This window comes from Trematomus bernacchii, unplaced genomic scaffold, assembly GCF_902827165.1.
Source record: "Trematomus bernacchii unplaced genomic scaffold, fTreBer1.1, whole genome shotgun sequence".
Taxonomy (NCBI): domain Eukaryota; kingdom Metazoa; phylum Chordata; class Actinopteri; order Perciformes; family Nototheniidae; genus Trematomus; species Trematomus bernacchii.
The window spans coordinates 4,860,115-4,883,296 of record NW_022987564.1 but is presented as its reverse complement, the minus strand read 5'-3'; the positions used below and the strand labels follow the sequence as shown (position 1 = coordinate 4,883,296).

The 23,182-nt window shown below is 41.7% G+C and overlaps 1 protein-coding gene across 3 annotated transcripts; it reads left to right on the top strand.

The window, feature by feature from the left end:
- Nucleotides 1-3: 3 nt before the first annotated feature.
- On the top strand, nucleotides 4-23,177 carry tax1bp1a (Tax1 (human T-cell leukemia virus type I) binding protein 1a). Of its 3 annotated transcripts, none has more exons than XM_034124766.1 (17): nucleotides 4-142; nucleotides 1,968-2,182; nucleotides 5,700-5,802; nucleotides 6,727-6,917; nucleotides 7,479-7,634; nucleotides 11,155-11,303; nucleotides 11,660-11,750; nucleotides 11,886-12,071; nucleotides 12,324-12,575; nucleotides 13,207-13,398; nucleotides 13,508-13,580; nucleotides 14,725-15,242; nucleotides 18,143-18,229; nucleotides 19,341-19,518; nucleotides 19,823-20,031; nucleotides 20,787-20,872; nucleotides 21,662-23,177. In XM_034124766.1, exons 2-17 carry the CDS (start codon nucleotides 1,994-1,996, stop codon nucleotides 21,864-21,866), a joined length of 2,865 nt encoding a protein of 954 aa, XP_033980657.1. In that variant the 5' UTR covers nucleotides 4-142; nucleotides 1,968-1,993; the 3' UTR covers nucleotides 21,867-23,177. The 3 variants fall into 3 exon arrangements, with proteins under 3 accessions (XP_033980657.1, XP_033980656.1, XP_033980658.1); XM_034124765.1 differs by having other exon boundaries at nucleotides 21,659-23,177; XM_034124767.1 differs by lacking the exons at nucleotides 4-142; nucleotides 1,968-2,182; nucleotides 5,700-5,802 and having other exon boundaries at nucleotides 6,730-6,917; nucleotides 11,114-11,303; nucleotides 21,659-23,177.
- Nucleotides 23,178-23,182: the final 5 nt, after the last annotated feature.

Sequence of the window (23,182 nt, the reverse complement as noted above, 5' to 3'; positions counted from 1 at the left end):
GCTCAGCATCCCGGAAGTGGAGCATCATTCAGGAAGAGACGCATCATCGTCAGAGCTTTGTCAACAACGGGGACAGTGGCAAAAACATCGGCCTGCCCGACAGAAACTCGCTATTTTTTGCAAGTGGATTTCATATGCAAAGGTTATTTTTTTTAACTGCATGCTCAATCAATGCCTGTGATTGTCGCGTCTTGTGCCAGCATGCTAGCAGACCTACGAGGAAAGCTAGCTAGTGACTTGACACGACATGGCCTGTTCACAAGCTAATGTTAGCTGCCTTACCACCGTAAATAGATTATCCTCAGAGTAACTGAGGTTATTTTATATACATAGCTCTGCGTTAGATGTTTCATGAAGAAATGTTGATCAATGTGGCTCACTGTACAGACAATGTTATGTTAGCTGCTTGGCTGGATTGAGAATGTGTTGTGACTTACTTTCACATTTATCTTGAGTGGAAATGGTTTGTTTTTTAATCTTTAATACAGTAAAAGATGCATTGATTTGCATCACTTTTAAGCAGCTTCACATTTACACTTGCTCTTCTTATACTCTGTAATGCTTAGTTTCATTAGTTAAAGCTAACTGCCTTGCTGTAAGGTGATTCGTCACAGGGGTGTGGTGCTGTCTTGTAACATGGGTATAATGTTGCTTTAAGCCTCCTTAACTATATTAGCTAGGTGATCAATTTAGTGTAAGAAGTTATCTTTACTTAAAGGGTCTGTTTGAGTATTGTTTTTTAGAGGCTAAGAAAAATAGTACAAATGTATTCTGCAGTGTTATGTTGTCTTTTAGTAATATGTAACAGTCTCAAAACACACTTTCATTACAGTATATGTCCTACTGCAATTTCCTTACACTGTCATGGCCTTGTTAAAGGAAGTGGAGTAGACTCACAATGCCATCATTGTCTTTAAACTAAGAAAGCTCCTCTTGAACCTCAGACAAAACATTCTTCTTCTTCAGAGCTAAGAAGTTATTTCTAATGTTGCAACAGCCGATTCTTTTCTATATTAATTGATTGAAAGTTTGGTCTATAACATGTCAGAAAATAGGGGAAATGTCTATCCCAGTTTCTCAAAGTCAAGGGGATCTCTTTAAAAGTCTTGATATCTAAGTCCAACACATAAAGTTATGCACTTTAATGAGATATAAAACTGATAAAAGCATGACATCTCCATAATAGAGAAGATAAAAACAGCATTGTTTGCCATTTTTGCATGAAAGGTTACTTTTAACCATTAGTTTATAATCAATTAAGTTTGAAATTACTTTTCTGTCGATCGACTTATCGATTAATCAACATCGTGACTTCTCAATTGACAAGTAAAATTCCCTTTTAGGTAAATATACAATACCACACCATAAAATACAAAATTTAGAGAATAGGGTTGCACTCAAAATGGTAAATTTGTACTTATCATTTTTACGACCCATTCTAATTTCCTCAATTATCCCACGATTGCGCTCCTCCGCCTTCGTGTTATTTACGGACGCTGCATCAGTTGCTTTGGTTGCGGCACTGAAGGCAAGTTAGGAAAGAAAGGTTTTCTTTGTGCAGAACATATAAGTGATACAGCATTTATCTTAACCGATTATATGCAGGTTTAGTTCTGCAAGATGGAGACTGTGGCTATTTTATTCAAGTCATGTTAATTATGTTTATACAGCTCAAAATCATACAGTCGCCTCCGAGGCTTCATCATCTGTACAGCACATGATACCCTCTATGATAAGACCCTTGTATAGTATACTTTTACTATAAAGTAATATAAAAAATACCTCTGCTTAGGGTTTGGTATATACCACTACACCTATGCTTGGTCTTTAATACAAATACATTTTCTGAGAGGTCTTGGGAACTCATCACAGAATAAGCCTGTGTTTGACTACATTTGTACCCTTTTCTGTTTTCTGTGTGCAACTGAATGATACACTTCTGTGTCCTGTGCTCTTTTGTCCTACAGACCAATGAAGTGACCGATAGGATACAATGTCATCGTTCCAGGTGGTGGACTCGCCGCCGGGCAGCAGCGTCAGCATCATGGAAACGTCCAACTTTGCCCACGTCATCTTCCAGAACGTGGGGAAGAGTTTCCCGCCCCAGGTGCCCCTGGAGTGTTGCTACACCCTGACCCCTTACATCCCACCCCACCCAAAAGACTGGGTGGGCATCTTCAAGGTACATCACACACAACAGGGAGGCTTTTACCCTCACCATGCATCAAAGACATTGCCAAACATAACCAATTTAGGAGCAGACTTTTATTAAGCTGAATCATTTCTGTTGCAGAGAGATTATAGAGATTGGAACTGCTCCAAGCCCATTACATAAGTGTTTGTTCGATGGATTATGTGTTGCTTTTTTTTTTAATGGGCCGTAGGTTTTGCAGTTGGTAGATTATCACATTTACATCCGCCTTGACACTAATGGTTCACCTCTTCACTACATGCCTAAAACCTCACCACAAGCTTTGGTGTGGTTGCTGTGCCAGGGAAAGAGGAAGAGTGTGCATGGTGGGCTGGTTGCAGTAGGTCTCGCTGGGGGGCAAACATTTGGTGCTCTTTAGGAACCACTCTGATTCTTATTAGACCCCGCTTCACTTGTTCGCTCCCCTCTGTCTTTCCATCAGTCCTTCTCTCTGCTTCCTGCTAACCAACCTCACCCTCCGCTCTTTTATCAAGGCCATCAAATCTCACACGTAATTAACAGGAAATGTGAATGAGGAAACTTAATGTCTCGTAAAGTCAAAAGACAAACATTTTATTGTTGTTTAAGAACTGACTTCAAATCTGCCAGCTCAATTAAAAAGGAATAAAGACGCTGTGTTTATATGGAAAAAAGTCAATTGGAAAATTTAATTGTTGTAATCCACGCTAATGAAACCTGTTTGATGGCGTTTCATGTCAGAGAACAAGCAGACCGCGCTTCTTTAACCCTTTTGACGTACATGTCTGTCTTTCTGTGCATAGATGCTGTATCTGTTCAATTCTGGGGGAAAAAAAGTTTGGCAATGTTGCTATGGCTGCAATTTATACATTACATGTCACTTGTTAGACGCTTTTATCCAAAGCGATTTACATACTCAATACTGTGGACAATCCCCACAGGAGCACTTTGGGGTGAAGTGTCTTTCCCAGGGACACAACGACATGCTGACTACAGTGGGGTTTGAACCTGTGACCCCCTGATCCGAACACCAACGCACAACCCACTGCACCACATGCCTCTTTATAAGATTATAATAATCTTCCAAGACTATTAATCTGTCAATAATCTGTATTTTATCGATTAATTGTTTAGTTGTTTGGTGAAAAACGGCGATCAGTGTTTCCAGCCAACAGGACCTTCTAAATATCCTTTGTCGAACACTTAGATATACTCAGTGCACCCTCATAGCGGAGATATATGTAAATATGTAATGGACAAACATGTAATTGTTTAATCATTGCAGCTCTAGATGTATTAGGAAGAACCATTACTATGGGTATTATTTACTCTTTTTCTGAGGGCGGCATGTATCAAGAGGACTGTAACTGTGTGCTTTTACAAATAATAATCATACACTTTGATCATAATAGAATATTAACCATTGCAATAATACAATTCTACGAAATCTCATGTCTTGGCTTGAAGTTTGTTAGGGAGTTATTAAATGTGATTGATTAGATTTGACTGATGCCATTCTGTCAGCTGAGTCTTTTTTCCTCCCAGAGGCAAAACCTATGTGCAGAGATGACTCAGGGAGAGAGCATTTTCTCCCTCTTACCCCTTCACATCCATAGGCGGTACCTGTTTCAGAGAGAGAAATAAAGCTGACTCTACAGGATGACTCAGGCTGCACAGGCAGGACCGGCTCATTTAAGTTGTGTACAGACACCCCCTAGTGGCTGAAATTGTGAATAGTCCAATAATGAGGACCTAGTTTATAGTGTCCTCAAACAATACTCACAACAAGTAGTGCATACACAATAAACATTAACCATCAATATTATAATCAAGCGTGGCATGTGTTATTCTGTTTTCCAGCATAGTGTCTTATTGTTTTATCTATGAAACATTGAATATGTTTGTTCTTCTTCATAAGTTTGATATTTGAAACACGCACAACTCCCTAAAAAGCCCTGTGGAGGTTTTTGGTCGTGGCATGTTTGTTCGGTCGACAGGGAGAAACCCGTTGTGTGAGTGTATAATTAAAGTGTCACCGGGCTGTTCCCTCACACCTTGGCTTAGTGATTGATAGCTCCTCTGCCTGTGATTATTTTATAACATCACTCCCGTGTTGGAATGCCACACCATACCTGACCAAATGTCAGTCAACTTCACTCTGCAATTAGCAAAATTATTTATGTCTGTTTTTTCTTAAGCAAACACACGTGAGCTCACAAGCAAACTTGGCAGGTGTCCATCGCAGCCTCCCCTCTCGCTGAGATGCTGTTGGATGTGGAAAGAATGTCCTTGGCCCAGGTTTCCAAGTGGACAATTACCATCGGTTTGGAATAGCATTATAGAGAGTGTAATGGCCTGATAAGGCTCACACGCCAATTATGTATCTTGGAACAGTGTCTTCACACCTGAAATTATGACACATATTTTGAGTGGCTCGATTGATTTACTGTCGTGTTTCAAGCTTCAACACTTTGTCAGCTGTTGAGCTATTCTTCTTTGCTCTTGGATAGTTTTTTCACCTAAAGGAATTGATTGATTGTTGTTTATTTAAGTATTTAAGTCCATATATGTTTTTATGGGAACATGGTTAAGAAAAACTGTTATTAATCTACAATCCCTCCCACTGTGTTGTGCATCCTATAATTTCCTATACCATTGTCACACAACTGCCTAAACTGTAATATATTACAATTGCTGTATGGCAGCTGTCCAGAGGAGAAACTTTCTCTTGTGCCACTTTGTCTCCATTTTAAAATGTAAAAAATGTGCCATGGAGCCACAGGTGGTTGAGTTATCCACAGCTGAAGTGCAGTTATGCAATGTCACAAACATGTAACGCACATGTGGGTTTAAAACGAGGTGTGTGTGAGTGTGTTTTTTAGCGTGTGTTTGTGTGCGTGAGCGGCCCAGACACGGAGAGTGTGCGGTTGTGCGCGACAGATTTACGACGCAGGACCTGAGTTATGATGTTCACAACTCCCTTTCATCATCTGTCACCTAACAACACATGAAATCCATGGAATTACACCTCCCTTGCCATTTTGTGTAAAATGTTCACCTTTTCTTCCCTCGTTCTTACCCTCTCCGCCCTTCTCATTTCCACGTGGGTTGCTCTTTGGCGTCTCACGAGTCTGCGCATGTGTGCACACACACGAAAAGCTACATACACCCCTGCCTTCCCTCCCCATTCTCACACCTTCACTGGCCCTCTTTTTCTGAGCCCAAAAGGGGAAGGAACTGCGGGGAAGGAGAGGAGGAAGGGTTGTGTGAAAGAGTGAGGGGGCATGGATTTTAAATGTTTCCATTCTTGCCTCTAACACTGTGTGTAATCCACCATCTTTTTTCATTCAATTAGTTTTTGAAATCTAATGATGACAAAATAATAAAACGTCATCTGTCTATTACAAATGTAGATTTGAAAGAACATCTATAACTATTTCCCCAACAGAAGACGTATTGACGCTGTCAAGTCGGGCATTACTTTTTGTTGTGGATTAACATTTCCGTTGCCGTTTATTTACGTCCTTAGGTGGGTTGGAGCACAGCGAGAGATTACTACACCTTCCTTTGGTCTCCTATGCCTGAGAACTACGAACCAGGAAGTACAGTGCACAGTACTTTGGTGTTTCAAGGTACACACACACACACACACACACACACACACACACACACACACACACACACACACACACACACACACACACACACACACACACACACTATGAAAACCACTATACAGACCTACAATATTCCTACGAGAAGTAGCTCCTCCATTTTACAGCGCGTATAAAAACCAACTCTTTTATTTAATAAGGGAACACAACCGCAAACAGCGGCCTGGGACCTGAGCACCACTCAAACCACACACACACACACACACACACACACACACACACACACACACACACACACACACACACACACACACACACACACACACACACACACACACACACACACACACACACACACACACACACACACACACACACACACACACACACACAGAGGTTGAGGGCCTGCAAACTGGTTTTACTGGGCCTGGAACGGTCAGATATTACATAGTGAAAATAAGAGAGTGTGCTGTGGTGTGTCAGTAGTCAGTAAAACCGGTTGGCTGCCGGATGTTCTGCTCTTACTCTGCTGCAGAGAAACAGGCCCAACATGTGAAGGATGTGATCCAGTGAGCGCTTACAGTCGAGCTATGGGCTCTTTGAAGCTTAGTCCTATAATAATGCATTTTTACATATTGAATTATTTGAATATTATTCAATGCATTTTTTTTGCAGTGTTTTCTCTTTTTCCAGTATAGATGTTTTAGATTTTGTTTGACCAGACATACTTAAAAAACTACCTGATTCAATTAAATAATTTAAAATTGACTCATTCTAGCACACTGTTTTATTTTCAACATCTCTAATTTGCTTATTTTATTTTATTTGCTGGTTTTTTCATGTTCAACCATGTAACCATTATTGTTTTTTATATTATTATTATTATTATATATTTGAATAATAAAATGGAATAAGAGAAAACTCACTCTTGTCTTTTTATAGGTTATTATGTTCCTAAATCTGACGGAGAGTTCTACCAGTTTTGTTACGTCACACACGTTGGCGACATTAGAGGAGCGAGTACGCCGTTCCAGTTCAGGTCAGCCACACCTACAGAAGAGCTTCTGACTGTTACCGAGGACGACAGCAACTCAGACATACTGGTCGTCACCACCAAGACTGGCCTTCGAGAGGTATGAATCAAGAGAAGGAGATATTTACTTTTATATTATTCAACGCTCTTGGATTTTGTTAAAAGGCAGAGTACTAGATCACTACCAGATCTAAAAGTTCTGCTTTGTAGTGTGACCTTTGACCTCACTGAGGAGAATGAATCCCCTTAATGTCATTATGATTGATAATGTATTATTCTAGACAGCCATAGATACATCCTACAATATATCATACACATTTTATTTAAAATATTACAATGCGACTTAATACATTTAACTGGTATTTTTGAAAATGACACAAACTCTCCCAAGACAGGGGAATTAAAAGGACACAAAACTTACCGTAACAAAAATAAATATTCAATAAGCCGGTATCCTATAGAAGAGGATTAGGGCCACATTTTATATATATTTTTATTTTGGGATGTGACCCAAAGTAAGACAAATATTTTTACTTTCTGATTTTAGTTCAGAATTCTGAGACTTTTGGTCACATCCCCAAACATTTTTCTCATGTGGCCCTTATCCTCTTGCGTACTATCCTCACCTTCTTTCTCTCTACCTTTAACCTCCTGTGTGCAGCATGTGGAGGACGTGCAGCAGGAGCGCAGGGAGCTGCTGATGACCATGCGTCTCCTGCAGGAGGAGAAGCAGCAGCTGCAGGAGGAGCAGAGGAGACTGTCCAGGGAGAGGGAGCAGGAGAGGGACACATGCTGCCTGCTGCGGACACACAACCAGGTCAGAGACAGTGGGGGCAGGAAGTCATGCTTTTTTGTTGGTATAGATATAACAGATATCGTTTTTAAATGCATTATTATACATTTATTTCCAATGCCACAGTAGAAGATACCTTTCCCTTTATTTCAGATGATTAATTTGATTTTTTAACAAACAAAAAGGCACAAGACAGAGTCTAAGAGGAAATCCTTAAGCAATGCCCTGTTCTACACACATTTATACATGCCTGCTCCAGTAAACCCCCTCCATATATCATAGGGCCCATCATCATCTAATTAACCTTAATTTGTACAAAAATTATCTCTCGCTTTAATTCATGAAGTAAAATAAACTTGCATTCTTTCAATGATTGCACAAATTGGGGAAAGAGAATACCACAAAAATAGCTCTTGAGGCTTGAGGTGAGTTTCAGTGTGTTTGCACATGTGTGTATTTGGAAGTTAGTGTGTGTCTGGGTTGAAACGACGTGTGTGTGTGTGTGTGTGTGTGTGTGTGTGTACGTGTGTGTACGCAGACGGACAGTCTCTATTTGCACACGTGTGCGGAGCCAGTTCCTCACCAGTGATCACAGGTCTGAAAACTTCAAAGGCCCGAATTTATGAATAATCTGTGTCCATGTTTGAGAGACACACACACACACTGTGTGTGTCTCTGTGTGTGTGTGTGTGTGTGTGTGTGTGTGTGTGTGTGTGTGTGTGTGTGTGTGTGTGTGTGTGTGTGTGTGTGTGTGTGTGTGTGTGTGTGTGTGTGTGTGTGTGTGTGTGTGTGTGTGTGTGTGTGTGTGTGTGTGTGTGTGTGTGTGTGTGTGTGTGTGTGTGTGTGTGTGTGTGTGTGTGTGTGTGTGTGTGTGTGCGTGCGCGCGCATGCCAGTCTTTCTTTAACGACCTGACTCAGTGGGCCAGAACGGAATTGGGACTGAGTTTTCTCGGCATCTGGCGTCAGGGACGATGCCATCGCAACCACAAAGTGAACAAACATGACGTCAAACGCACAAACAGAAAGACACACACACACACACACTCGGGCTCATATGCATACACAAACTGCACCCCCCCCCCTTCACTCTCACACTCACATTCAGGTTCCACACCACGGGGCCCCTCTAATGTGCATTCACACATGCCCAGACGCACACACGCACACAAATACAAACACACTCATTATGCCACCCGCTTGCAAACGCTTTTAGTCTGTGTGTGGAATGAGAGGAGGGTAGTCCGCAAAACCGCCTTCTTGAAAAAAAAGCCCTGCCCAGCCTCAGGGACAAACACCACTCAGTCACGCGATTCAGTGGCCACTGCTTTCTCACCGTCTATTTTCTCTCCCTCTGTCTATCTGCCTGTCTGTCTCTCTACACATTTGTTGTCTCAATTTAGAGTTGTTTTGTTGGCATTAGAGCAAAAGCCACAAAAAAAAGGGGGGGGGATACATTTGGAAACATAAATGCAAGTTGAACTAAATTGACTTCTTAAATTACTTTTAACCATTTCACATAGTGTTTTAGTCCATTTCCTTGTCACTCACCAGGATGAGTCAGATGTCAATATATTATGAGTCGCAGTATCTTGGCATACACACCTAAAAAACAGTCAACTCAAGGAAACAGAAGAGGGGGTGGCAGAAGGAGGGAGGGATGCCAATACTTCTGAGTTTGAATGTAGTCTCTTATCGCCCCCTAGTGCATCTCTCCGGTAAAAGCTCAGAGTGAGGGCAGGCTGCTTTGAGTTAGTCCGCTCTTTTACGAAGGACAAAATCGCCATAAATTACATGGTAATACACACACACACTGTTATTACCACGCTGCTTTTCATTCAACAGGCTTGTCCATCTGTAGATATACGACTTCTCTGAGTAGGTGTGTGTCTCTTTGTAGAGCTTTTACAGTAGGTGCGTTAGCTCCTGCCCACGCTGATGAAAATATCCCCAGTTTAACATGAAAACATAAGTACATATTTTGTGGCTGCTAATTTTACGAGTACACTTTTTATAAGGTCTTTATGCACTGCTAAAGTGCTTCCCAAACGCCAGCCGTAAAAATCATACAGTAATCGACGGGCCAAGCCCAGAGGGAGTAAGGCCTGAGTGTGCATTGATGTGTGCATGTCTGTTTTAGATTGATGGCGGTTCTCCGAGCTATCTGTCTCTCTCCATACGTCCTTGAATATGCAGCTGTGTGTCTGTCTTCCTGTAATTGTGTATGTGTGTGAGCGTGAGTAAGAGTGTGGAAGTGACAACTAGAAAGGAAGGTGTGTGCAGAAGAATGTTGTTCTGTCGCAACCGATATGAGCTATGGATGATTTAACGTCCTTCACTGCTGATTAGCAGCAAGTTCAAACAGGGCTTCGGCTCAGCAGTCACACCACACGGAGGAAACAGACCTCATGTGATCAGCTGCACCAGGAATTTGTCTTAAGGAATCCATTGATAATAGACAGGTTATTTGCATACATTTACCATGTACTGCTTTTTTTCACAACTTCAAATACTGGACGTGTGTTCTGTGTCCTTCACCAGGCTCATTTCAGTCATACTGTAATTTGTAACTGGAGATTTGTTGGAATAATATTTCAAACGAACTAATAGACTTTACAATATTTTAGAGATGATTGTTGGTAAACATTTCTCAAATATAAGTCCAATCCAAAACAGATTCAACAAAAAAATAACATTGAAATCTACTTACATTTTATTAGCATACTTTAAATATCTAATAAAATCAATGTGAGTACAAATTACATTCATATTCACAAGGGGATCCGTAGCAATAATGAAAGAAAAGAAGACTTGCAATTCATCATTGATTTGTAGGCTTTCTTCCCAGTGGTTTCTGGAACTAAACCAAGATCAGCTTCTTCTAGGAATGGTTAAAACCTCTATGATGTTTTATTTGACTCATCCAAGTGAGACATACAAATCAGATGTCTTACAAGTGCCTCACATGTAGGAACAGAAGAAAACACAAACACTTGACTGGCACTAGGCCATCTGCGAACCTGGCAACCTCATTTCCTCATTGTCAGCCACTGTGAGCCATTGCCTACTAGTTTTTTCTGTATCCTCGCCTAAGATGGGCTGTAAACATAGGTGTGTGGAGAGCGCTAAATAATGAACATTTTACACTGACAGAACGCATACAAAACTTGTAAGGTTACATATTTGCCTGAGCGTATTTTTTACGACCCCTTTCCAAAAATACCCCTTTCAACGTCCAAACAACCGTGAGAACTTTTTTTTTCTTGCATGTCATGAGAGGAATATTACACATGTGAAACAGTAAAACACATTTATTTTCAACTGTTATTGTGTCTATCATGTCATTACTCTCTTTTTTGCATGAATGCATTGTGCATAAAAACATATAAAAGCAAACATGACAGTTGTTTGTCACATGAAATATGACCATCTGTCATTAATCACGAGTATTGCATCAGTTCCAGACTTTGTTAGCCTGCTGATTTAGCCGCTGTGATTGGCTGCAGCGCCTGTCACTCACAGCCGCAGCTGCCTCTCTGTCCCGCAGGAGCTGCTGCGCTCGTCGCAGGGCCTGTCAGAGGAGAGGGAGGAGGTGAGGAGGAGGCTGTCAGAGGCCACAGAGCGGGTCCGGCAGCTGGAGGAGGATCTGCTGGGAGTCACCCAGAGAGGCCTGCAGAAGGAGACCGAACTCGATTGGTGAGCGGAGTGGAACACGTGACCATAAATCATTCGAGCGCTTCATTTCGGCGAAGACATGACTGTAAAGGGAAGGTTTCTTGCCTGCCTTCTGCTTCCTAAACGTGTTCATCAGTCCTGTTGTCTACAAAATAATACAAAACACAGCCTCAAAAATAATGATTAAATAGACACAAATGTAAACATAAGCTCAAGGATGGGATATTTATGACATGAATTTTGTAGTGCACTACAATAAATACTTTTCAACTATAATTACTTACACATTACAAATTGTAAATACTTTTCTTAAGCATAAATCAATGAATTCTGTAGACGATCAGGCTGTACAAATCTTTTTTCATTTTATGTCACAGTCTGCGCGACCGCCTGAAGAAGCTGACAGCAGAGAAAGACAGCCTTGAGAGCCATCTGAAGAATGAGAAGGATGAGAGAGACCTCTACAAGGTGGGAGAAGTTTAGTCGCTAAAAGTCTTCAACAACGAAAATGTGCATTATGATAAAAACAAAAAACCTGTGTGATTCTCATCTCATTGTATCTGACATTTGCACCTCATTCTCTCCGCGTTGTCCCATGTGCAGGCTCACCTGCGCAGCACCGAGCTGGAGAACACGAAGCTGAGCGCGGAGCTGCAGATGCTGAAGGCGGTGGAGCTGAACCGGGAGCTGACCATCGCTCAGTTCCAGGAGGAGCTGGACCGGCTCCGGCTCTGCGTCGCTCAGCGGGACAGTCTGGAGAAAGAGCTGCTGGCACACAAGACTGACAAGGTAGCTGTGGTTGTACCCACATGTTTGTGTATGAAAGTTAAAAACCAGTTAATCTTTATATATAATTTCCTGCTAAACACCTGAGCTCTGCTAAGTGCCCCGATAAACATTCCTGTGTGTTTTTAACCACAATAAACCGTATTTAATTTTGTCTTAATTTATATTATTTAATTTCATATTCTCTTCTACACTGTAGCTTTGTGCATATGACAATAACATCTTTGAATCTTGAATCCCTCGGCATGTCTCCAGGCAGATCTGGCCCGTGTGCGTGAGCAGCTCCGTCAGGCAGAGGATCAGCTCCAGGCGTCCCGGCAGCAGGCCTCTCTGCTGGCCTCAGAGCTCCGTGACGCCGCCAGCGCCCGGGACCACACGATGACCGAGCTGTACCGCGCCCGACTGGAGGCCGACAAGCTCCGTGCCAGTTTAGCTGATGCTCAGGCCGAGTGCCAGCGCATGGAGAGCCAACTGGACCGCATGAGGAGCACAGCGCAGAAGGAAGTGGTCAGTTTGACTGTTTGTGCCATGATTCTGAAGACATGGAGAATGTTCTCAAGTCTTTACACTGGCTTCTTGTCTGTCAAATAATTGATTCCAAAATACTGTTGCTGGTCTATAAAGCATTGAATGGTTTAGGCCGAAAATAAATGTCTGATCTACTGCTAAATTATGAACCATCCAGATCTCTCAAGTCTTCTGGGACAGGTCAGCTTTCTGTCCCCAGAGTCAGATCTAAACATGGAGAAGCAGCTTTTAGTTACGATGCTCCAAATATCTGGAACAAACTACCTGAAACATGCAGGTCCGCTGCAACTCTTACTACTTTTAAATCCAGGCTGAAGACTTTTCTTTTTGCCGCTGCTTTTAATTGATATATTCATATCTCACATAGCACTGTAGCTTGTATTCATGTACTTGTGTTATTCATGTATTATTATCTTTGCTTTTGAATGAGTGTTTTGAAATGCCATTTTATAATATGTTTCTGCTGCACTATTTCTTAATGCTCTTAATGTTTTTCATTTTTGTAAAGCACTTTGAATTGCCTTGTGTTGAAAGGTGCTATATAAATAAACTTGCCTTGCCTTGGCTTGCTTCTTGGGTGATTTTCACACAAAATGTCCTTCTCTCCCAGGGTGTTGGGACCAGTGGGGAAATGACGCCCAGCATGATGGTGGTGTCAGAGGCAGAGGCCGAGCTGCAGAGAGAGGTGGAGGAGCTGAAGCTGCGTCTGCACATGGCGGCTGAGCACTACAAGGAGAAGTACCGGGAGTGTCAGCGCCTGCGCAGGCAGGTGGCTAAACTAAACATGACCGAGTCACAGGGGGTGAGTACTCTACAGTAAAACTCATAAAACAATATTACATGCAGGTCAGTTTTTGTGTAAAGATGTAGCAATTACATTTTGTTAAACATTCTTGTTGTTTCTTTTGCAGGAGCCAAAGAGAAATGTGTCCACAGAGACGACACCGGAGCCGTTGACCCCGAGTCCAGAGTCCCCGACAGCAGGTGCACACACATTTATCTGCATGTTGTTTGATTGAATTTTTGCAAAAACTCTTTCTTAAAAAAACGAATGAATCCAAAACCACTTATACAGGAGGTACCACTGATTATGGTATACATTGAATTTCCATTTCTTAAGTTGTAGAGGATGTTCTGTACTTGCCCAAACATACACAGGTTGACAACATGTATATACAGATTTGTGACTAAACTTGATGTGCATAACATTTCAAATAGAGAGAAATTCATTATAGAAAAGTATGTGTAATGTGTTTTCTTTGTTTTCTTTAAAATAAATAATAAATAGGTAGAATATCTTGAATCAACAATAATGCTTTTCAATAGCATGACAAAGGAAAGTAAGTATTGTGACTCTCGCCTGACTTGACAACATTATATCTTCTTCTCTGGCTTTTATGTTAAGCAATGTCAAACTGCAATCTTAAAACAACACATTGAAACATATTCTCTGTCTTGGAAATGTACAAGGTAAATAGTTATCACACCCATGTATTAATGAAAGGGTCACCTCTGTCTAACATTTAAAAAAGTTATTGCAGCTTAAACACTCTTCTATTTAAAGTGGACCTATCATGCTATATTATAATAATATAGTGTAGGACCATACCTATATAAGGCATATTTATACTTTTTTTTTTCAAAATACCAAACAGATCATGCATTTTAGCCATGCCTCATTTCGCTCAATTTGCACTTTTTTAGCTCTGTTTTTGCAAGGGCTGATTCTGTGAGAACAGCACCATCTACAGGCCTGGCATATGTACTACAGCGTCTCCAGCACTTTCGAACGGCAATGGCCGTGGCTGTCTCATCCTGATTGGTGGAGTTGGCCCAATAGCCGTAGCGCCACCGTCCTGACGTCAGGACAGTGTTCAAATCTGGATCAGTTTTTATCAGATCCGTTGCAGCCCCTTTTTTAGAGATTTGGGTATGGAGGAAAATAGAGAGGGTTGTGTTTTCTGACACTTGGTGAGTTCCCTGGACCACCGGGGACACATATTCATGTATAAAAGACGTACAAAAGTGCATTTTGCATGATAGGTCCCCTTTAAGTGTTTATACCTGAATCAAAGACTCTTTTGCTGACTATTGATCATCTGTGTTCTCCTATAACATGTTTTTACAGGGAATATAGCTATGGCAGTCCTACAACAAGCCGCTGAGATGACAATCACTCCAGGACTTAATAACAGGGAATCCACGCATGCTGCATGCATCAGCACAGAGAGGGAAGACAGGCAGAGAGAGAAAATGCCAAATGAAAGGCCTAAGGCGGAGGCTGAGGGAGAAGAAATCCAAGTGAAGGACGGGGAGAAAGAGGACAGACGGAAAGAAAAAGAGGAGAAGAAGGACAGCCTGCCAGAGAGTCTGAGGATGACGAGCTGGGTGGAGGTGGAGAACGAGAGGCAGAGCGGCGAGGAGAATAGCGAGGCGGAGATGACAGGGAAGGCCGAGGAAGTGAGGGATGTCGTGGAGCACCAGGTGCTGCTGGAGGTGGAGGGGAGGAGCATGGGGGAGGCGGAGAAGGCACAAACCTGCTCAGTGGAGGAGGAGCTGGCGATGATGGAGGAGAAGTGGAGGCAGCAGTGTGCGATCAATGAGACGCTCAAACAGCGGCTGGCCAATGAGGAGGAGCGATTCAGAGTAAGGAACACAAACACACAAACTAACGCACATTGTGAGTGATCAGAACTCTGCAAATGGAGAGGTGTGTGCAAGATCTTCAGCAAGGCAAAGAGTGCAAAACATTCCCTTTGCTAATATAAGTTAAAACAGCAAGCAAGCTCCATTTTAGATTAGCAATTTTGAAAGGAAGACCCCCACACAAACCTATTCTAAATCAATTTTCCAGTACATTACATTTGGATATTTGTCTTATCCCTGGATGCATTCACTGGATGGAAACACAAAGAGAATGAACTTGTGAAGTTGTGATCCAGTCATAATGGGCATTATAGCATTCACTCATACCTAACTTTACACAGTTGTTTGTACCTAAAATCTTCATTATCTCTGATACATTTTATAAATATATGTTGGTGTAAACAAAAAACACAATAAATAGCGTCTGATATGTAACCTTTTTATGCAAAATAAGGGTTAATCAATTACATTTTTTATTTGAAAATGTATACATTTAGTCCATAAAATGTCACTAAATAGTAATAAATGTTAATAACAAATTCCATGATTGCATGCATACTAGGTGGAGGACTATGTCGGAAATTAATATAATTATACATAACAGAGAACAGCAACATGTCCTCACATTTGGAGGCTGGAACCAACACATATTTGTCTTTATTTGTTCTTACTAGTGCTTGATAAGTCACTTAAGCCATAGATTCATATGGAAATTGTTACTGCAGTGTACTAAATATTGTATTAAAGCAGAACAAATAGTCTTAAGTGTCAAGAAGACGGGGTACAGTTAGTGGCAGATTATCGAATTGTTTTTGGAGGACTACACTTGGTCTCAGAGTATCAAATGTTCATCAGAGTTTACATGAGCATGAGTCCGGCAGTGGCTCAGTCAGTAGGGGCTTGGACTGGGAGCCGTAGGGTCGCTGGTTCAAGTCCCCGACCAGACCTAAATATGGAGTGTGGACTTCTACTTGGAGAGGTCCCAGTTCACCTCCTGCCCTGCCGTGGTGCCCTTGAGCAAGGCACCGGACACCCCCCTTCCCCCCCACTCCCATTGCTCCCCGGGCGCTGTACAATAGCTGCCCACTGCTCCTAGTACTAGACTCCTTGTACTAGGATGGGTTAAAAGCAGAGGCCAAATTTCACTGTGTGTGCTGTGTGCTGTGCATGTGTGACCATTAAAGAGGGTTTCATCCCTCCCTATTCTATTCTATTAACCGGAGTAACCGGCTTCCTCCATGCCACACATGATCCGATGTGTGTGGTATGTGTGCAGGATTCAGGACCAGCATGTTAGGCGGCCTGTTGCTTTTTGCGTGCGAATGTCGGCCAAAGTACCTACTGGCATTTAATCTCCATGAGTGAGTGTGTGTTTATCAGCGCTGTAAATAAAAGCCCTCCCCTGCCTTTGATGGAGTCTCCCGTCTGAGGCGAGTGCCCCGGGGCCCGAGCCGCTCTTAATGGCCCCTGAGACTGACAGCAGAGGCAGGGCAGCCGCAGAGCGCCAGGCTTTACGGCTGTTTACATCAGCCACCCGAAGGATGGGCCGATGGAGAGGGAAGAGACAGTCAGAGAGTGGTGGGAGGGAGGCACAAGAATACACTGCTGCAGATTCCCTTCACCTGAACCTAACCCGCTAATGCAGCGCAGTAAATTTATAAAGGAGGGGGAGAGCAAGAGAGGACAAAGAGATGAAAGAGAATGACGAGGGGAAAGGTTGAAGACAGCATTTAAGAGTGAAAAAAGGTTGGATAGAGAGACATGAAGCGGGAAGAGAAACTGCAGGGATTTGGATCCTCTGTGATGGGATGAAATGAGAGAAGAGCAGACAACTAGCCATGTAAACTATCCCACAGGCTCAGTCCCGCTGCAGTTAGATTTACTACGATCCCCTGCTCTGCTGCAGACTGCCCCGCATGCAGACCCTGTTTCTGTAGCTCTAGCTGTAATCAACAGACATTTGATACCACTTTAGGTTAAGTAAAGCTCCACTGAACATATCTTTTTGTTTACCAACTTGCCACTTCTTTTCAAATGTGGGTTCACTGAGAAAAAGAACATGAGTAGGCATTGTTGTTCATCATGTTGTTCATCCAAATTAATTTTGAAATAAAGGGAAAAGGTTCCTTTTAAGATTTGTCCTTTTCATCAACTCTGGGAGAACATTTATGCTATTTTCTTCTTTTTTTTTTAATGTAAATTGTTTGGTCAATGTACAGATAATTAAACGACAAATATTCCGATTTTTTAAGACAATGCCAAACATTCCCTACTTCCAACTTTTTCATGGACTATTTGCTGCACTTCTTTGTCTTAATAAATACCTTTGGATATAAACAAGAGATAAGAACATGTTGCCTTGGGCTCTCATTTTATAGACTGAACAATTAATTAATTAATCTATAAAAGGCTCAGGAGACTAATTAATTATTTAAGTATTTGCTAGAGGCAGCCTTAGTTTTTCTATAATGTCACTTCTGCCTGTATGGAGGAATAAGGAGCCACATTACTTGCATTGGTGCCTTTCTGTGATTATGCACGCACAAGCATTCACTCAAATGTATTAGTTCACAATATTCTTTTATTTTCACCAATCAGACAGCTTTTATTTGTAGAACGGCATTTCTTATTTTCAATAGATAGTTGACAGGTAACTATAACGATCGCAGAGGCTTCTGCTCGCACCTTAAAGGGACAGTGAAATAAAAAAATATACACATTTCAAGTTATGGTCCTGTGCCCCTTTGTCAATTGTTTATTTAGCATATTTGAAAACTTCTTTATCAAAATGTAAATATATCTTATTTGTTGTAAACATAGAATTATGCTGTCATGCATTTTCTTTAACTCTGGCCTTAATTTGCTGTACGTTTTCTTCTCCTTGTTTATTCTTTCTGTAGGTGCACATGGCGGAGCGAGCCAGCGAAGTGACAGAGCTGAAACGCAACCTCGCCCAGGCCCTCAAAGACAAGCAACAACTAAAGGAGGTGTGTGTATACAGTGACACAGTACACACTATAGTAGGACATTTATATATCAGAGAGGTTTATTCCAGTACAGCATTGTGACTTCTTCACAGTTATTGAAATAATTCGATTTGAATAATGAATGGGAATGTAGATTATAGACTTAGAAAAGCCATCTGGTTATAAACTTTCAATATCAAAATGCATTTACTGACATTAAAAGTCACATTGTAGATAATGTAGGCTCTTCACTAAGGTCTATTATCACATTCAATTATGAGCGCTTTAGTGTCTGAAACCATTCCTGTAGCTTTTCATTCTCTTCTCCATTTTCCCCTCTCCCCACTAATTAAAACATCCATACCTGCTTCTTTCGCCCACTGGTACAGTGCCATTAGACAGTGCAAATGCCAAGCGACGTGTCTGTTTCACCTTCCCAACCCTGGTTTAAATGTTAAACCTGATAGCTGCGCACTAATGAAGTCATCAAGAGAGGAGGTCAGGGGGGAATAGCGGGAGGAAGGAGGAGAGGAAATGAGGGAGAGGGCGAGCGCCTCTATCAGCAGAGCCAGAGCACAGGGAGCCAGAGTCTGACACCCATTACAGTAATGAGTAGGGTACAAATGCTCCTGCTTCAGATATAATCACAAAGGGCAGAAACAATGTAGAAGGACACTTAACTCGGAGCTGAAAATACTTATTGCCTGTGTGGTTCCTAAAGTGAAAATGTGCTATGGAAACACTTCATTCTTTACAGCTATACTCATCACACTGCTTTAGCAACACAGTTCTGTAAAGGAGGTTTACTGTGAAAGGGAAACTATATATATATAGGGAAATATAGATACAAATCATAATGAAATGCAGAAAAATAATGAAAAAAATATAAACATTAACATATCAAATGTGTAATAATTTAAGATAAATTAACAGCTTTGAACGTTTCTATGTGTCTAAAGGATTTATGTCCTTTTGTTAAAGTTTGGCTGGCTGGCTATTTCTATATTCTCAAATTAATTGCTCCAATGGGCAACAGAGTCAGACTCCTGAGTAATAGCAGTTTAAAAGACATGTCAACTATATGTAGTTTATCCCTGTGAGGTGCTTGATTTTGTCTCTATCTCTGCTCCAGGAGCTGCAGCCATTTCTGTCCAGGCAGAGGGAGCAGGAGGCGGGTGTTCAGGCTTCAGAGCCCATGGTGCTGCGCTACCCCCTGCCGTACCCTCAGGACCCCTCTCCTCCACCCCTGGTTCCTCACAGGCCGGCTGAGCTGCAGTACGGCAACCCCTACTCCACTGACACCACTAAAGGTGAGAGGAAGTCAAAAGTTGACAAATAATTCATTTTGTGTTATCTTCAAATCTGCAGTTGCCTGTTCTTCTTAAAGGGACAGTCTTCCCCAAAAATCCAAAATATGGGTTTTTTCCTACCTGAAGTGTATGTATCCATTTAGGTTGTTTTGGTGTTAGCTGCTGAATATTGGATGTATCAGACATAGAAATGTCGGCCTTCTCTCCAATATTAAGGAACGGGATGCCAATGGGATTGTGGTGCACTGTCCCTTTAAGTCATGCTGCTGTTTGGTCAATAACACCATGTGTTACTTTATTCTAGACCTGGTGGATGTTGCGCTGTCTCCTGAGCACATGTCCCGTCCTCCACCTGAGGCCCCACCCTGCGCCCCTCCCTGTGCACCCCCAATCACACCCCCGAGCCCAGGCCCCGGGGTCCCAGGCTGGGACCGAGAGGTGGTCTGCATCCAGCCCTCCCGCAGCACGAGCCCCCCCGAGAGCCTGGATAGTAGTCCGGAGGAGCTGCAAAATGTAAGTGAATATAAACACATATACAGGTTGGATGCTAAATGCTAACAAACTAAAATCCCTGCCTGGTAGGAAATCCATTAGTAAGACAAAATAACAGTCCTTTATAAGTATCAATTAAGGCGTCACTTGTGTAGAATTATGCAGAACACTTTTTACTTCTCGCTCTACTTTAAGACACGGAAACATGTTAAAGTGCCGTATTTGATCACACTATTAATTTGCTCTCAATACAGCAGTACCTCTGATATTATAGGACCAGCCTTTGCCTTCCTTCCCCTCATGTCGTGTTTTCAGTATCCAAAGCATTCCTGTCGGAGTGATCCCTCTCTCTCTTTCCGTCTCTGGAGTTCTCCTCCTCTCTTAATGAAGGGAATAGTAGCTTGCCCTTAAAAATAAAGCGATGAGCTCATTTGCATAAGGCTCTAATTAACGTCACTCCCTCAGAGCTCAGGAGAGACGAAGATAACAAGGGCTTGGGGAGTAATTAGGGGGGATTTTGCAAAGGGACAGACCCAAGATCAATTAGAGTCTCTGGGATTATAAGTTTTTGTTTGGTAGCAAACTGAAGAGATGCTAGTAAGGAAGGTATTTTGTAGTTCTTTAAATAGAAACAAAGCTTTAATGGCTTTAACCCTTTCAATCCATATTTTCCTTTTTTAGTAAACAACCTTTTAAGATAGTGTTTGTGTGTGTGCTCTATGAGCAAATAGATGGCCATCAGTTTCTATCCTTTTGTATGCAATTTTGTTTTATAGGCTGCTGCTGACGGGGCTCAGCCGTCCTGTGATCATCAGTCCGGTAGACGTAGAGAAGCCAGGGGCAGCTTCTGCTTTGACTCCAGGTAGTGTGCCTACACACACACATACATAGGTAGACTGATGTACAACAAGCAAAAATAAGGACATCAATAGACAGCAATAGACAGCAAAGAGAAGTTACTACATCTCAAAGTTAGTGTCAGAGGTGCGTTAGAAAAGCCAACATCAAAAGAAGGTTGCGGTTTTCGTGCTCATGTTTACCTTAAAGGTTGAATTTTCCACATTTTTTCTTCAGTTTCTTGTCAAATGTCATTTCTGTCCATTAAAACTGGGATAGGCAGTACATTGTTAGCATTACATTGGGTCACATACGAAAATAACATTGAAGCATATTGAAAGTCTGGCTGGGCTTTTTGGCTTTTCCAAAACTGCCTGCACTTCAAATTGAAGTGTTGAAAATAAACTGCTTGCCCCAGCTAAATCTATGTGGTTGTTTAAATCTAAACAACCACAGCTTTCTGTCTTTCAGTTTGTGCAGGAAATAAACAACATAGAAGTTCTAAATTCATAGTCAAAAACATGATGTCAAATGAGCAAGAATATCTTGAAAGATGCATAAAACGTTACTTTGTGCATCTGTGTATGCACATGCATCGTTTGTATATACAGTATATTTACAATACATACATGCCATACTGTACGTTGAACAGATCTACGCATTGTCTGTTAAGGATGTAAATGCAAGATGTTCACAAACGCTGCAGTCTAATTGACCTTAATGGATTAGCATACAGAATAAGTTAGTGTACACATTACTAGCATTTGAACTCAAAACTGACATCTCTCCTCCACTCTCCTTTTCTCTCCAGTAGTGTTCACAAGCGCTGCCCGCTGTGCGAGGTGATCTTCCCCCCCCACTTCGAGCAGCGCAGCTTCGAGCAGCACGTGGAGAGCCACTGGAAGGTCTGCCCCGTCTGCTCCGAGCAGTTCCCCCTCAACTGTGAGCAGCAGCTCTTCGAGAGACACGTCCTCACGCACTTTGACGGCCACGTGCTCAACTTCGACCAGATCGAATGAAAGGCGTAAAGGGCACATTTTAAATCTGACATACCGTGTGGGTAAATGTGTCGTCAGCTTTTAGTTCATTTCGATTGGGTTAAGTTGTCTTGTTATTATACAATCATTAGCACTTTTTTGCAATCTTGACAAAGGTTAGAAGGAATGTAGTCCACTTCTGAGAGGAAGCGGAGTTTGTCCCGTGGCTACCAAGGTGTTTTATTAAGTAGGGTAGCTTAATACATCATGGGTAAAAGGACCACTCGGGAAGAGTGCCATGGTCTTTTACTTTTGTATCATTTTTAACGCTTCTCTTTCTGCTTTGAGAAAATAAAGCACCATCAGTAGTGCATGCAATTATTATGTGTTCAAAAGGACAACATGAAAGCAGTTCAAGCTGAAAGAGTGAATAGTAGCAGGAGCTTGAACCAGAAGAGAAAGTATTTAAGTATGTCCCTGTTATTTAACTAGCCTGGGTATTATTATCTCATGTGATGAAGCAGCCAAGATATATATTGTCTACATGTTTCAAAGCTGAGGAAGGCAGAAAGGAATTATTTTGTGTAAATGCAGAGTGAGATCTGAATATGTGATGTCTTAAAGAATCATCAGAGTGTGTATATTTATTTGAAGAGAGGTGAGGTGGAGATTTTGTTGACTTGAATGGGAAGAGATCTTGGATTTCTCCCAAAAATACAGTACTAATGTACGTGTAACAGACATCAGAAGGTTCAAACAAAAAATGTATCTGCACTAAATAAGGCTTTATTCTGAATGTACTGTACATATGAAAATAAGTATAAGTTGTGGAGAGACCTGTGACTTACTGTCGTGACTCCGCCTCCCCTCATTGTTACTTCTTCATGTTTTAGTGTTGAAAGAATGGCGGACTGTTTTTTACTTTGGTCAGGTGGTGAGAAACTGGGCTGGTCTCTTTGTGTTATTGGAGATTCTGTCATGTTTTAGGCATATACACTGCAGGACATGTGACAACAACTTTTATTGTTATGTACTTCCGCGTTTTAAAGTTTGAACTGTGATGAAAAAAAGTCATTGCTTTGTGTGCGAGGTCCAGATCATGAGTGAGTGTCATTTCTATGTGTGTCTCCACGGGGCTCCACATCACCGCTTGTCTATTTTCTGTCATTTCAAAGTGACCCCTGACAGTGTTGTATTCAGGCTTTAAAAATTGCACATGCCCAGTAATCACAAGGCAAATGTGTGTGTATGTCATGTGTCCGACGCAGCCCTTTTCATGTGAGAATGTCAGGACGGTGGTTTAAGTGTGTACTGCAAAGATCTTTACGAATAAAGTAAGCTTGTCTAAATGCACCCCG